Raw genomic sequence first — 16,922 nt, 5'->3', positions numbered from 1 at the left:
ATCTGTTAAGTTCTTAAAATATTCGGTAATCATTCCTAATTGAATGAAGATAAACTAATTCAAAATGTCTTTCCTACGACGATATATAAAGATTTCTTGAAAACGTCTTTAAGACGCTGCTTATTAAACCATTTAATTACAATCGAATGCCTAAGTGGTATAGCGAATGTGAGTCTAACACACGTTAAAATGTATTTTTGTTACTTACATAAAACTTTCCGCAGACAGCCTGAAATAATTTGTGGTGGGATCTTTTTCAAGAAAGGGGGAGTAGATGAAGTAGCTAATGCAGGTCAATGCTATTATTACCTTCTTTCCTCTCTTTCTTTTTATTTCAATATTTCTCTGATTAACAAAGTTTGCTTGAGGAATTCCTGTTAAGTTCACATAGCAATTTACTCCTACTTGCAATAAAGAGTACAAGATTCTCGCAGAAAGTCTGCAGCAGTTGGGTTTCTTGGGACAGGAAAAGGCGCAGACTGCGTGCTGCATAGTACGCTGCTAAATGAACTACAACATTATGAAATTAGGGCACAATCGTTCGGTTGGTTTCACCTTTATTTCGGTAGGACGTATGTACCCACTATAGATTGGCATATCACATAAAAATATATTTACCCTGATTCCACAGAGGCATTCTTAAAAGCTATTTGTTTGGCTATGATACAAGCATAATTATTACAAACGAATATCAAGAAGTGAATAATAAAGCGCATGATCTGTTAGAGGGAATCTGTTTCTGGATCTCAGCTAGTAGGCTGTCTATCGATTGCAAGCAAACTCAACACATCCATTTCTCACACAGTTCTGTCAGTGATTCCATTCTGCCTCGTTAAAAAGAATACATCAGAAATCTGAGTAGAGGTTAGTTCGGGTGCTTTCAAGGAAGGCAAGTGTTAAAGATCACCTGCAGTAGCTGAACATAGCTAATTCTGTGTTGAGTATGTTGTTCACTTTTAGCGCCAGGAATATACTTGAACAGGACTGGTTTACAAACTTTATAACATGTGTCATGTGGAATAATATTTTGGAATAAACCAGTTAGTGCTCAAATGACGTTTTTAGCTTACAAAATTCAGCGTACATATTGTTTATTAGCCTGAGGATTCTCACGTTTAACGACTAAATTTCTTCTTCTTTGAGCCACGTTGTTGTCAAAATTCACTTGTTTGATAGGATAACTGTACACATTCAGGGAAAACAGGGGAAGGAAGGAATTCTATGTTGTCTGTCGTTTAGGAGAAAGACATAGTTTCTTCATAGGCCTTTAGTTGTCTTCCTCGAAAATAGAATGCGTTAGAGACAACCATCTATTATAGAGTACAAGTTGAACGATTTTCTTTGGTCACATTTCTTCTCTATAGGAATTCCTCATATAGTATTAAATGTAATCGCTATCCAAAGTGATTGCATGAAGAATATGTTGCTTTTGTAACGAGACCTTACGTCTGTTGTACCCTACCGCATCTATTCTCATTTCAGTTTGGCATCTTTTTTCCAAATAATTCCAGAGTGGTGTGTGCATAGATCCTGACATTTGTTTTCTCTGTTCATCATTCCCAATTTTAATGTTAACATCTTACACACTCAATTATTATTATTAATCGTTATTATTAGCGTCAATCAGTGTATTATCTTATTATTTAGAATGTGATGAAACTGTCTCGGCTCGTGCGACAATTTTATAATGAACTTATAAATTAAAAAAATAAAACAAATAAACGAAGGCAGAGAACAAAATGGGCCCTATTCATCCGCGGATCTGCGGAAACCATAGAGAAGGTACATCGGGAATGAAACCTCGATCATTGAATCTAACTTACCGAAGTAGAGCCTTTTGCCTCAACCCTGTCTACCACGACGACGTACGTCACCTAGAAAATGTCTTGTCCCTTTAACAAAAAAGCCTAACAAATTGTGCTAGTCTAAACTGCCTAGAAATAACGTTATGGAAGGAGCTCTATTTTTCTCCCAGAATAGTACTAAATCTGGTACACGCTCGTGAGTAAAAACAATATAACATAATTTTCATCAATGAAAAGCCACTGTATGCGTCAAACAATTTCTTTTATTCATAAAATAGTACCCGAAGAAAAGTCAGCATGTGGTATCACAGAACATAACAGCTTTTACAGATTCATTTTTTGGCGACAGAGCAGCCAGCAGAGTCGCGGTAGTCGCACACCTGAGCCTCAGCATTGTATTCGAGGCCAGGTGGGCAATCTTGCAGCACTGCATTTCCATCGAGGTCGCACTTGTAGAAGGTACTGCAGTCATCAGGGTTTGGAAACTGCACGACATTTTCTGGATCGGCAGGAGAGGGACATTCAGGTGGCGGAGTGTTCGAGTTTCCGGCTGGTTTGCCCACGCTACCACTGTTATCAGAAGAGACGCTGCAGCCAGCAGATTCGGGGTAGTCACAATATCCTTTTTCGTCATTCCACTCGAGGCCATCTGGGCAGGGGATCAGCACGGGTATTCCATCGAGGCCGCACTTGTAGAAGGAGCTGCAATCATCGGGGTTGGGGAAATGGACTACAACATTAGGGTCAGCGGGGAACGGACATTCAGGTGGAGGAGTGTTTGATGTCCCAGCTGGTTTGCTTGCGCTGCCACTGTTACCAGAAGAAACGCTGCAGCCAGCAGATGCAGGGTAGTCACACACTTGAGCCTCAGCGTTGTACTCGAGTCCTTCTGGACATGCGATCAGGACAGGTTCTCCTTCGAGGCTGCACTTGTAGAAGGTGCTGCAGTTGTCAGGATTGGGAAACTGTACAACATTTACTGGATCGGCGGGGAAGGGGCATTCAGGTGGAGGGGTATTTGACCAGGTTAGTTTGCTTGCGCTGCCACTTTTACCAGAAGAGACGCTGCAGCCAGCAGACGCAGGGTAGTCACAAACTTGAGCCTCAGCATTGTACTCGAGGCCTTCTGGACATGCGATCAAGACAGGTTCTCCTTCGAGGATGCACTTGTAGAAGGTGCTGCAGTTGTCAGGATTGGGAAACTGTACAACATTTACCGGATCGGCGGAGAAGGGGCATTCAGGTGGAGGGGTATTGGACCTAGTTAGTTTGCTTGCGCTGCCTCTTTTACCAGAAGAGACGCTGCAGCCAGCAGACGCAGGGTAGTCACACACTTGAGCCTCTGCATTGTACTCGAGGCCTTCTGGACAAGCGATCAGGACAGGTTCTCCTTCGAGGCTACACTTGTAGAAGGTGCTGCAGTTGTCAGGGTTGGGAAACTGTACAACATTCACTGGATCGGCGGGGAAGGGACATTCAGGTGGAGGAGTATTAGAGTTACCGGCTGGTTTGCCCCCACTGACACTGCCACCAGAAGAGACGCTGCAGCCAGCAGATTCGGGGTAGTCGCAGGCGTCTGCTTCGTCATTCCACTCGAGACCTGCTGGGCAGGGGATCAACACCGGTTTTCCATCGAGACCACACTTATAGAAGCTGCTGCAGTCCTCAGGATTGGGAAAATGGACAACAACATTTGGATCAGCAGGGTAAGGACATTCAGGTAAAGAAGAAGATCCACTGGGTGTCTCATTGTTGGCTGATGTGCCCGCTCCGTCAGAAGAAGAGGATACTTCACACTTAGCATTCTCTGGGTAATCGCACTGGGCGGTTTTGCGGTTGAAGTGGAGTCCAGATGGGCACGGCCGCACTAGGACGATGCCATCCCCAATGCATTGGTAGTACGTTGTGCAGTCGGTAGGGTTCCCGAAGGGATCAGACGGGACTGAACAAGCCGGGTAGTTGCGCTTCACCTGGAACGAAACAACTGTTCTTACCATCCACGTGAAAATCTAGTGATTATAACTCTTTATTTTGTGCTGTGGTGCCTGAAAACGGCAATTTTACATTAACATTACAAAAGCTTGTTTCGTAGCAGGAAGGTCTCATAAACGGGACACAGTGTTGAAACTGTAATGGTGACGTACTTGCTTTTTGAGCGAGAGATTCGTCCCATGAGCGGACGTCAGCAGCGCAGCGACGGACAGCACGGCGAGCAGCACATTTCCTGTGGAAGGATTTCCCACTGTTAGCAAAGATAATTGACTGAAACTAATTTAGGTTTTTACCTTATGCAGCTGTCAAGATAACTATAGAATTAATATTGTTGCTGGAAACTGGGGACGTTGGTTGCGAAATATTTTGTTTGGAGAGTCTTTAGGCTATTCTCTAACTATTTTTCTCATGTTTACTGTTTTCTTTTGCTATCGATTTCGAGGCAACTACGGTTTCATATTGAGGCAATTTAGCGATATGATCAGTGTGATGCACCGCCACGAGTGTGTATTGGTAATGTACCGCAGTGTCCTCTAGCTTGGGCAGACAAGGAAAAGTAGTAAGAGAACAGACTTTATTCGCCATAACATCTGTGAAAGTAGCTCTACAGAAACGGGCTGACGAAATAGTCAATGCAAATAATAATTTATAAAGTGACAAGAGCGAGAGGATGATACAAACTGTAGCTATGTCATATAATATGAAATTGCTTTATAGATTAATTGATTTTTTACCGGGTAGGAGAAGAAAGGGGTATGAACATGAAAGAAGATGGTCCATAACGCTTTTTAGCAGTATCTCTTACGGAACTACTCTGCTATCAAAACAGCGTCATGAAAACCTCTGTTGTTCTTCGAAGTTTGTGTGTCTCTTCTATCATTTATGCTTTGTTGACGTTTCAGACATAACAAAGAATCATTTAAGTGGCTTGGGGGCTACATTTGTGACTGATATACTTTGCTGGAATCATCATCCCTGATATCATCCAATTCATTTATTTCTTAGCTGAGTGGTTGCTTGGCGGAAAAACACGTGGGGGGCTGGGTTCGATTCCCGGCTGGGTCGGATGTTTTCTCCACTCGGGGACTGGGTGTTGTGTAGTCTTTATCATCATTTCATCCTCACCGACACTCAAGTCCCAGAAGTGACGTCAATTAAAAACACTTGCACGCACCAGGTGATCGGGCTCCATTCAGGTGAAGATCCTGGCGTAGCCCGATTATCATTATTATATACAATTAATTGAAATGAGTAAAGTAGCAATTTGTTGTCACAGTAGAACGGCCGCCAGAATGTATTAGTGTTTTTCGGATTTAGCGTTATTGCCAGATCTGGTAGGGTATAGAAGGGGTGTGAACAACGTCAGATAGTGAGCGATTACTGTAAAGGACACAGAGATGTCGCATACCCAGGTGAGACACCATTACCAGCATTTGACAGAGTTTCATAGAGGCCTTATTTTGGCAACCATTTGGCTCGCTGGTCGAATCGTCTAATACCCAGATCCGTAGGACATTCATATGTGACAGTAATCCGATGTTGGACTGTGTGGGAACGTTAGGGTAGGCAACATAGTCGATTCTGTCCTTGATATAGCCCCAGAAAAAAAGTCAAGGGGCGCAATGTCTGGAGAGCGAGGTGGCCAGGGTGTTGGACCGTGCCTTCCAATCCACTGATCCGGTCATTACTCCACTCTCCAGACATTACGCCCCTTGACTTTTTTTTTCTGGGGCTATATCAAGGACAGAGTCTTCGTCACACCAGTTGCTGATGTCGATGAACTGAGGTCTAGGATGCAAGCTGCTGTGGGTACTGTGACAGAACACATTTTACAAAACACCTGGCGCGAACTGGAATACCGCCTCGACATTCTCCGAGCTCCCAAGGGAGCAGACGTTGAGGTTTACTAACATAACTGGTCTTAAAATATAAAAAAAACTAGTAACACTAACCTATGTAACGGCATCAAATGTAAATTATTATGTCAAACGGTTATTCTGTAACAAATTGTTATAATCAGGGCAAGACTTTGTGATCACCCTGTATATAAATAACCTAGAAGATAACGTCGGAAATTCCCTGAGGCTTTTCGCGGATGATGACGTCGTATCAGAGAAATCGCTACGGGGCCAGCTGTAGCGAAGTGCACAAAGACCTGCGGAGGATCGACGCTTGTTGCTGGTAGTGGCAGTTGACCTCACTCACAAATGTAACTTAGTGCGAAAACATAGACAGAAAGATTCTTCATTGTATGATTACAAAATTGTAGAACAATCAGTCACTTCCATAAAATACACTCCTGGAAATTGAAATAAGAACACCGTGAATTCATTGTCCCAGGAAGGGGAAACTTTATTGACACATTCCTGGGGTCAGATACATCACATGATCACACTGACAGAACCACAGGCACATAGACACAGGCAACAGAGCATGCACAATGTCGGCACTAGTACAGTGTATATCCATCTTTCGCAGCAATGCAGGCTGCTATTCTCCCATGGAGACGATCGTAGAGATGCTGGATGTAGTCCTGTGGAACGGCTTGCCATGCCATTTCCACCTGGCGCCTCAGTTGGACCAGCGTTCGTGCTGGACGTGCAGACCGCGTGAGACGACGCTTCATCCAGTCCCAAACATGCTCAATGGGGGACAGATCCGGAGGTCTTGCTGGCCAGGGTAGTTGACTTACACCTTCTAGAGCACGTTGGGTGGCACGGGATACATGCGGACGTGCATTGTCCTGTTGGAACTGCAAGTTCCCTTGCCGGTCTAGGAATGGTAGAACGATGGGTTCGATGACGGTTTGGATGTACCGTGCACTATTCAGTGTCCCCTCGACGATCACCAGTGGTGTACGGCCAGTGTAGGAGATCGCTCCCCACACCATGATGCCGAGTGTTGGCCCTGTGTGCCTCGGTCGTATGCAGTCCTGATTGTGGCGCTCACCTGCACGGCGCCAAACACGCATACGACCATCATTGGCACCAAGGCAGAAGCGACTCTCATCGCTGAAGACGACACGTCTCCATTCGTCCCTCCATTCACGCCTGTCGCGACACCACTGGAGGCGGGCTGCACGATGTTGGGGCGTGAGCGGAAGACGGCCTAACGGTGTGCGGGACCGTAGCCCAGCTTCATGGAGACGGTTGCGAATGGTCCTCGCCGATACCCCAGGAGTAACAGAGTCCCAAATTTGCTGGGAAGTGGCGGTGCGGTCCCCTACGGCACTGCGTAGGATCCTACGGTCTTGGCGTGCATCCGTGCGTCGCTGCGGTCCGGTCCCAGGTCGACGGGCACGTGCACCTTCCGCCGACAACTGGCGACAACATCGATGTACTGTGGAGACCTCACGCCCCACGTGTTGAGCAATTCGGCGGTACGTTCACCCGGCCTCCCGCATGCCCGCTATACGCCCTCGCTCAAAGTCCGTCAACTGCACATACGGTTCACGTCCACGCTGTCGCGGCATGCTACCAGTGTTAAAGACTGCGATGGAGCTCCGTATGCCACGGCAAACTGGTCGACACTGACGGCGGCGGTGCACAAATGCTGCGCAGCTAGCGCCATTCGACGGCCAACACCGCGGTTCCTGGTGTGTCCGCTGTGCCGTGCGTGTGATCATTGCTTGTACAGCCCTCTCGCAGTGTCCGGAGCAAGTATGGTGGGTCTGACACGCCGGTGTCAATGTGTTCTTTTTTCCATTTCCAGGAGTGTAACTTGGAGTACGAGCGAAGCGATTTGAAATGGAGCAACCACATAAGATTCAGCGGAGTAAGGCAGATTCCAGACTGAGATTCATTCGAAGAATTCTCAGGAAATGTAGTCCATCAACAAACTCCGACCATTTCTCGAGTATTTATCGTGAGTGTTGGACTTATACCAGACAGGACAGATAGAAGAAATAGAGAAGAACCAAAGGAGAGCTACGCGATTCGTCACACGTTCGTTTAGAAGTCACGAAAGCATCACAGAGGTGTCAAACGACACCAATGGCAGAGAGGCGTTATGCATCGCGATGTGGTTCGTTGTGAAATTTCCGAGAGTGTACATTCCTAGAAGAGTCATCAAATATATTGCTTACTCCTAGGTATACCTCTCGAAGGAACCACGAAGACAAAATTAGAGAGATTCGGGCCGACACAGAGGCTTAATAACAACCGTCCTTTCCACAAAATACTCACGACTGGAACGGGAAATTGGGGACACAACGGTGGTGGGTTGTGAAGCATAGTTGTAAATGTAGAAAGGTAATCAAGCTAGTGTTACTTTTTCGTAATACTTTCTTTGGGGTGAAATATATCATGGTACAGGACATGAAGGCCCAAAGGTACCGACCGCGCGCCGTGTCATCCTCAGCCCACAGGCATCACTGGAAGCGGATACGGAGGGACATGTGGCCAGCACACCGCACTCCCGGCCGTATGTCTGTTTCCGAGACCAGAGCCGCTACTTCTCAATCAAGGAGCTCCTCAGTTTGCCTCACAAGGGCACCACGCTTGCCAACAGCACTCGGCAGGCCGGATGGTCACCCATCCAAGTGCTAGCCCATCCCGACAGGGCTTAACTTCGGTGATCTGACGGAAACCGGTATTACCACTGCGGCAAGGCCGTTGGCCATGTCGGTACTTGGGAACGTCATAATTAAAAGGGTTCGGAAAAATATCAACAGCTTCTACTATATCACCGTCTTTCATTAATATAAATGGTCACATTGCAGATCCTTGAAGAGTTGATCAGATGAAAATGAAGAAATGAAAAATGAAGATCTTCTCAATAACTAAAAACAATCCAAATTAGTATACCCAAAATATATATAACCATAGTCTTAAAACTGGTTACGAGTGTCTAAGAAAGCAAACTAAAGAATACTGACCAAAAGTTGGGCTCTATTGGGAAGACCGAATTAAAGCTGGAGTGTAGATCAGATCAGAATCGAAGGCTTACTCCGAGAACCAGATGGTAATGATGACAATGAAGGTAACTCGCCATTTTCTGATTTTAGCTCACTTATATTAATAGCATTTCAAGATTATTTGGAGACATCCGAAGAAAGGAACCGATACAGTGATGATGGTGAATACACTATGATTGTTGATTGAATGATTTACACAGCATTGTCAAGCATTTATTCTTCCGTAAAAGGAATGCAATTGTATTCATTCTTTGACAGCTCTCGCTGTGTCGAGGATACGAGGTATGGAATTATCAACAAGGGAAACGAATTGTTGGTCCGTGAGAATAAGGACCAAAAAAGGTATAATGAACACTTGTGTAGAAATCCATGGCTCCATGTTTGGGCCTGTTCTATTCTTAGAATACGTCAAATTTACACAACACAAATGCCCTAAGATCATCGAGACTCAGTTCTAAGCGGGAATTATCAGTTAAGACAATGACACTCCAGGCACAGAGATTCCAGGCCAAAGACGTGTCTGGAGACGCCCCGGACAACGGTGGGATTCCAACCCGTCACCCTCCATACGGCCTGATAAACAGGAGTGATGATCTGGAGTGGCGTTTCTTTTAGCGTTATGCGCAGGGCTCTACAATCATCTTGGAATTCTGACGATCTAACTCACCAATTGGACAGAATCTGGCACGATAAGCCTCAGCAGGACATCCAACAACTCTGTCAAGCAGTGCCAAGCCGAATAACTGCTTGCATAAGGGACAGATTTGATCCAGCGCGTTACTGACTTGGTAGGTTTGTGGAGCTCATTCTCTTGAATAAGTCATCCTGGTTTTATGAAATGGTAATCAATTGTTTGTCTGTATATGTACATCATATCTACCGATTTTCGTTCCATTTGGGGAATTCTTTTGTGGTGCATCGTTTTTTCTTTTTGTTTTAGAATATATCTGTGGATGGTTTTGAAGTAGCGTACCAATGAAATTTTTTAGGAGATAAGCGTAATGGTCACAACCAAGAACTGAAAATTTACTTTATACGTTATATCGATGAGCATCAACAAAACCAAAACACAGATAATGGAACGTAGTCGAATTAAATCAGGTGATGTTGAGGGAATTAGATTACGGAGCGAGACACAGAAAGTAGTAGATCAGGTTTGATATTTGGGCAGAAAAATAACTCATGACGACCGAAGTAGAGGCGATATAAAATGTAGGCTAGCAATGGCAGGAAAAGCGTTTTTGAAGAATAGAAATATGTTAAAATCGAATATAGATTTAGGTGTTTAGGAAGTCTTTTCTAAAGGTATTTGAAGTGTAGTCAAGTACGGAAGTGAAGCAAGGACGATGAATAGTTTACACAAGAAGTGAATAGAGGCTTTTGAAATATGGTGCTACAGAACAATGTTGAAGATTAGATCGGTAGACCGTATAACTAATGAGTAGGTACTGAACATAATTGTGGAGACAAGATATTTGTGGCATAACGTGGCTAATAGAAGGGAGCGGTTGATGGGAGACATTCTGAGACATCGAGGGACCATCAGTTCTGTATTGGGGAAATGTGGGGAGGGGATGTAAAATCGTAGATGGAGGCCAGTAGATGAATATAGTATGCAGGATGTAGGATGCGGTAGTTGTTCATAGATGAAGAGGCTTGCAAGAGATAGAGTAGAACAGAGAGCTGTATCATACCAATCCTTGGACTGAAGGCCACAAAAATAACATCGATGTTTATAATGTCCAATTAATACACTTCTGAACAGAAGTCCGTCTGTTTACAACCGCCTGAAATACCAAATTAGAAGGCCACATGGCTTACGAATGTGTAAACTGCGCCTTACCTGCCATTGCTGCAGTGTTGCGGCCGGAGAACGTACCACAGATTCAGACATGTGCTCTTATATACGTGTCGGGCGTGTACAGTGACGTAATTACTATGGCAGATAATCGCAATCTGCGACAATCGCCACCAAAGGCCTGGGCTTGTGACACGGCGTTGTGCTTATCTTGCAGCAGGTGTTGACAACCTGCGACATGTAAGGCCACACCACGCTGAAGTGCGGGATATGATAAATCTGCTTGTCAAGCAGCGGTTGATACGTATAGAGATGATTCAGGACGCCGTCGATCGAGTTGCCCTTGCTGTCGGTGACTATCGCAATTCAGCATTGGTCTCTCTCCCTGTTACACACTTATGTTTTTCGTTAATGTACCGCTGTTTGCATTAGGTTTACACACATAAGCTACAAAGGGTCGATATGGATCACACCTAATACATGCATGTAGTGTTGAAGGTTATTACAAATGGCTGAAGCGGTTTCACCAATAAATCTTGTCTGTATTTTCCGGACAATAATGCAGAAAAATCGTTTTGTTGCAGCAGTTTTCGCTTTTCTTTCTCTAGAGTGTAAAGCACAGCAGACAATACATTTGACGCAGACGCCAAGTAATCTTACGTCATGTCCGAAAGTCATTCGTATCAATCGATTAAAGCAATGACAGACCGTTCAAACGAGGTTTCACAAAAAGCACGTGTCAATTACATGTGGTGTAGGTAGGTAATGTTTACAATTCTGTGAGAGAGACCGAAAGCAAATCTGATCGTATGCTGGTAACTTTTGTACGTCGCATGCGGAAGTCAACGGACAGAGTGAGCGGAGAGGTGAACACTCTTCTGGACTGGTGCGTAAAGGCGTAGCGTTTTTTCATAAGTTTAATAAACACAACAGACACACATAACAGGGACTTTATCACCAATAATATATGCTCCTTCACTGTTTACAACAGTTTGCCAACGCTGGGATAATGATTCGATTCCGCGACCGAAAAAAATTACTTGATTTTGAGGCGAAGAACTCGTCGAGACATGTTCGGAGCACATATTCATCCGTAATGGAAGTTTCTTGAAGGTTTTTCGATAGAGAGAGGGAAAGGAGAAAATCTAAGGGAGCTAAATCAGGCGAAAAAGGTGGGAGGGGAATGACTTCCCAACCCAACTCCCGTGTAGTGTTTTTTGTCAGTCTAGCAGAATGCGTGCAGGCGTTATCGTGGAGTAGCATCTGTTCACGCAGTCTTCCTGGTCGTTGTTTTTGGATTGCGTCTGCAAGATGTCTCAGTTGTTGACAATAAATGTCCGCATTGATGATTACACCCTGGTGTAGCAATCCGTAGTACACCATACTGCCGCTGCTGCACAAGATGCCTAACATTACCTCTTTGTGGATGTGCACAGGTCTTTGTACGGCAAGTTGCTGCATTGTTTGGGCTCAGTTGTTCCTTTCTCTTTCTTACGTTAGCTTAAAGACACCATTTCTTGTCACCAGTGACGGTACGAGATAGGAATGGGCGCTGTTGTTCACGAGCCAATTGATGACGAGCAAGCAGAGATGCCCATATAGCCACACGCTGATTTGTGTGATTTTGGCTTATTGTTAGAGCAAGCTGTAGCCATGCACTCAACTTTTGAAGCTCCCCATTTGCAAGCAAATTTCGCACGAGTGTGGAATGACCAGTTCAAAACACACTTGCCAATTCTCGAGTACAACGACGTCCATCATTGTAGATTAAAAAATGTTTAAACGATTTTCATCAAACCGCGAAAATCTTCCTGAACATGGTGGGTTATTAATGTCAAAACGAGCCTCCTTAAAACGAGAAAACCATTTTCTTGCCGTGCTCTGTCCAATGGCATTATCCCCATACAGAATGCAAATGTTTTTGGCTGCCTCCGCCCCAGCCCTCTATTGAACTCAACCGGAAGAATACGGAAGAAATGGAAGTGAGCTTATTCCGTCGTCGGCCGGAAGGCCCCGTCCGGGGAAGTTCGGCCGCCAAGTGCAAGTCTTATTTCAGTCGACGCCACATTAGGCGACTTGTGCGCCGGTGATGAGGATGAAATGATGATGAGGATAACGCAACACTCAGTCCACGAGCGGAGAAAATCTCCAACCCGTCCGGGAATCGAACCCGGGCCCACTGCACGGGAGGCAAGCACGTTACCACCCAGCTAAGCAAACGGAAAATAAGTCGGAAATGATCCAATTTCTGCATTTGTCACTCCATTTTCTAGTTCAGCAACTGCACTCACTGTCAGCAAATGACAAAGCGATAGTACGTAAACTCAAACAACAACAGTAGACTACAAATAAAAGACAATCGATGAATAAACCGGTAACAACCGGAATATCAACATGCAAAACAAAAACGCTAGCAACTTGTGCACCAACATAATACGAACGAAACGTTTGTTACTTGCAATTGCTGCAAGCTCTGACATCGGAGTATTATAGAAGACTACACATGAAATTGGTAGATGATGGACTTGGTGAGAAACATTTCCTTGCTGATGAAACAACGTCATTTTAGAATGGTGTGGTGACAGATTGTGTTCGTGTCTGGAACGCAGAAAATCCCTGCGCTATAGCAAAGTACCTTCACATTTCACCAAAATTTAGTGTATTCTGTACAGACCCACAGTTTAAGGTTTGTAGCCCATATTTCTTCATCTGTCAACTTGTTACTGGTTACGTGCATCTGGGCATGATACAAAACAGGTTATACCGTAGCAACATACCAACTTCACCTACCAACAGGACGGTACTCCACACGTTTTTAACATACACTGAGGTGCGAAAAGTAATGGGATAACGATGTGCAAATACAAAGATGGCAGTAGTATCGCTTACAAGAGATATAAAAGGGCAGTGCATTGATGGAGCTGTCATTTGTACTCAGGTGATCCATGTGAAAAGGTTTCGGACGTGGTTATATAAGCACGACTGGAATTAAGAGGTAGTAGATGGAGATACCGAAGTCCAAAGTGTCAAGAGAGTACCGCGAATAACGAATTGCAGACATTACTTCTCACCACGAATAACGCTATGGCCGACGGTCTTCGCTGAACGACGGAGAGCAGCCCCGTTTGCGTAGAGGTATCAGTGCTGACAGACAAGTAGCACAGCGTGAAATAACTGCAGAAATCAATGTGGGTCGTACGACGAATGTACCCGTTAGGATAGTGTTGCAAAATTTGGCATTAATGGGGTATGGCAGCTGACGACCGGCGCGAGCACCTTTGTTAGCAGCACGACAGCACGGCATCACCTGCAGAGTCTCTCTTGGGGTCTTTACCATATCGGTTAGACCCTAGACGACTCGAAAACCGTGACCTGGTTCCCTGAATTTCGATTTCTGTTGGTAAGAGGTGATGGTAGCGTCTGAGTGTGGCAAAGACTCCACGAAACCATTTACCCAGGTTGTCAACCAGGTATCGTGCAAGCTGGCGTTGGCTCGTTAAAGGTGTGGGCTGTGTTACGTGGTCCTTTAGTCCAATGAACCGATCGTTGACCGGAAAAGGTTATATTCTGCTACTTGGAGACCATTAGTAGCTATTTGTGGACATCATGTTCCCAAACAGTGATAGAATTTTTATGGATCACATTGTGCCATATCACTGTTCCACAAGTGTTTGCGATTGGTTTGAAGAACATTCTGGTCAGTTCGAGCTGGTGATTTGGCCACAGAGATCGCTCGACATGAATCCCATTGAATATTTATGGGACATAATCGAGAGGTCAGTTCGTGCACAAAATCCTTCACCGGTAACACTTTAGCAAATATGGGCGGCAACAGCTGCAGCACTGCTCAATACCTCTGCAGGAGACGTCCAACGACTTGTTGAGTCCATGACATATCGACTTGCTGCACTACATCGGACTAAAGAAGGTCCTACACGATTTTAGAAGGTTTCCCACGACTTCTGTCACCTCAGTCTATTGCTCAAGTAATAACATTTTTGCCTTTGTTTCCCTAAATTTTATTGCACCAAATATAGGTTTAGAATTCTACAGCAATTTTCTAGAGTTATATTGTTACATATGTTCATCAGTGTATTCTGGTGTATTGAAACCAAAGAGCTTATTACCACCAAAGAAATACGCGATAATTGTAAAATTTAGGTAGTTTCAGACTCATGTATGATTCCAATGTATATAGAATGTTTGAATGTTAAAACTTGGTAGTAAAAGTTATCAATACGCATGCAAAAGTGTTTTATTGTATTACAATTGCAAGGATGAGGTACGGGAGATAATAGCACACACAGTGAAATAATTTTTCCCCTCAACCTGTACGTTACTGTAACAACAAAGAGCAAAACATATGATGGCGCGAATGTTAAGTAATATCTTTCATCGACTGTAAAGTGATTTACAAATTTCGTAGGTCGTCAGGGAGTATTTTCTGAGTATTCTGATGCAAGTGGACTGTAGTCTGTAGTAGTTCCTAACAGAGTAATTGTATTTCGATTGATTTCTTGCTCTCTTTAATGTTTATATCCGTATTGTGCTGAAAATATCTGCAGAATGGTACACATATCGACGGCATGCGCTGTGTTTCCCACTTGGTACGAAAGGCGTTCCATTTACTTACGATATTTGCTGTTGACAAAAATAAGATTAAACTGTGGTCCAATCGGTACCGACCAATCGCCGCGTCACGTTTTGCCACTGTCGGTATGAAGGGGCGTGGGATCGGCACAGCACTCTCCCGGCCATTGTCAGTTTTCGTGAACTGCAGCCTCCTTTTTTTTTCTTTTTTGAATCATCATTTTTCTGACCCGCCACGAATGTTTCACCTGTACGAATCTCTTCATCTGAGAGTAGCACTTGCAACCTGCACCCTGAATTACCTGCTGGATGTATTTCGATCTCTGTCTACCTCTACAGTCTTTGCCTTCTACAGCTTCTTCTCGTACCACGGGAGTTATTCCCTGACGTTTTAACAGACGTCCTACAATCCTGTCCCTTCGCCTTGTCAGTGTTTTCAACATATCCCTACTCTCTCCGATTCTGCGCAGGACCTCCTCGCTCCTTACCGTATCAGTCCACCTAATTTTCAACATTCGTCTGTAGCGCCACATCTCATATGATTCAATTCTCTTCTATTTTGGTTTTCCAACACTCCATGTTTCACACCCATACAATGCTGTGCTCCAAACGTACATTCTCAGGAATTTCTTCCTCAAAGCAAGGCCTATGTTTAATACTAGTAGGCTTTTCTTGGCCAGGAAAGCCATTTTTGCCAGCGCTAGTCTGTTTTTGTTGTCCTCCTTCTTCCGTCGTCATTGGTTATTTTGCTGCCTGGGTAGCAGAAATCCTTAACGTCATCTACTTCGTGACCATCAATCATGATAGTAAGTTTCTCACTGGTCTCATTTCTGCTACTCCTAATTACTTTCATCTTTCTTCGATTTAGTCTCAATCCATGTTGAGTACTCATTAGACTGTTCATTCCATTCAGCAGATCCAGTAATTATTCACTTTCATTCAGTATCGCAATGGGATCAGCGAATATATCACTGATATATTTTCACGTTGAACTTTGATTTCACTCTTGAACCTTTGTTTTATTTCCATAATTGATTCTTCGATGTACAGATTGAACAGTTGGAGCGAAATACTACATCCCTGTCTTACACCCATTTTAATCTGAGCACATCGTACTTGGTCGCCCACTCTTATTATTCGGTCTTGCCTCTTGTACTCATATGTATTGTACATTCCCCGTCTCCCGTATCTTCCTAAAGCTTACCCCTTTTTCACTTACAGGCCACACGTTCTGTGGATACATGTTAAATGTCTTTACTGCAGTGGTTTCCATTGCCTTCTATGTTCTCATGCCGTTGATAATTGCTGATTCTTCCACCTTTAGGAGCAATTTCCAACTCCAAAGACAAGAGAGTGTCCTGAATGTCTGTCTGCTCTTCCGTCCTCTTTGCCAAGGTCGTTGGCCGAATGAGTGTGATTTCTTATGTCGGAAGTCTTCCGCAGCCAGTGCTGACTATTAATAAAAATTTAAGGGTTGGTAGGTTTCCAACCCAGGACCGAGGACGTTTTGACTATTAATCAAAGACGCTACCATAGACCACGAGTGAACTGAAACCTCTGCGTCTCTGTTTAGTAGTTCATCAGTTTGCTTCACGAGGCTGAGTGCACCAACGGTAAGTTCCTGGCGAAACCAGGAATCGAACCTGGGCCGTCCAACAAGGTAGCCAGCCGCACTGAGCATCCAGCTACTTTTCTATTGTGGTGGTGTGTTGGGCGGGTATCATTCGTTCTCCCCCGTAGCCCACCCTTACGCTCGCCTTAAAAAGAGCTTGTAGCTCGTAATTACATTGTCCTCGCTGAAATTGTCCTGAGGTGTCCTCCA

At 44.4% G+C, this 16,922-nt stretch overlaps 1 protein-coding gene and 1 pseudogene across 1 annotated transcript in view; both read right to left on the bottom strand.

The window, feature by feature from the left end:
* Positions 1-2,095: 2,095 nt before the first annotated feature.
* LOC126474597 (chondroitin proteoglycan 2-like) overlaps positions 2,096-16,922 on the bottom strand; it is a 141,396-nt gene continuing 126,569 nt past the window's right edge. Inside the window, exons 3-4 of the mRNA XM_050102072.1 lie at positions 3,950-4,029; positions 2,096-3,775 (exon numbers count right to left, since the gene is read on the bottom strand). Coding sequence (XP_049958029.1) covers positions 2,138-3,775; positions 3,950-4,029 — 1,718 coding nt within the window. The 3' untranslated portion in view covers positions 2,096-2,137. The remainder of the gene's footprint in view (positions 3,776-3,949; positions 4,030-16,922) is intronic.
* On the bottom strand, positions 8,298-8,415 carry LOC126475738 (5S ribosomal RNA; annotated as a pseudogene).

The sequence above is a fragment of the Schistocerca serialis genome, chromosome 4, assembly GCF_023864345.2.
Source record: "Schistocerca serialis cubense isolate TAMUIC-IGC-003099 chromosome 4, iqSchSeri2.2, whole genome shotgun sequence".
In the NCBI taxonomy this organism is placed as follows: domain Eukaryota; kingdom Metazoa; phylum Arthropoda; class Insecta; order Orthoptera; family Acrididae; genus Schistocerca; species Schistocerca serialis.
The sequence above is the reverse complement of the archived record's forward strand: the minus strand, read 5'-3'. Positions and strand labels throughout refer to the sequence as shown.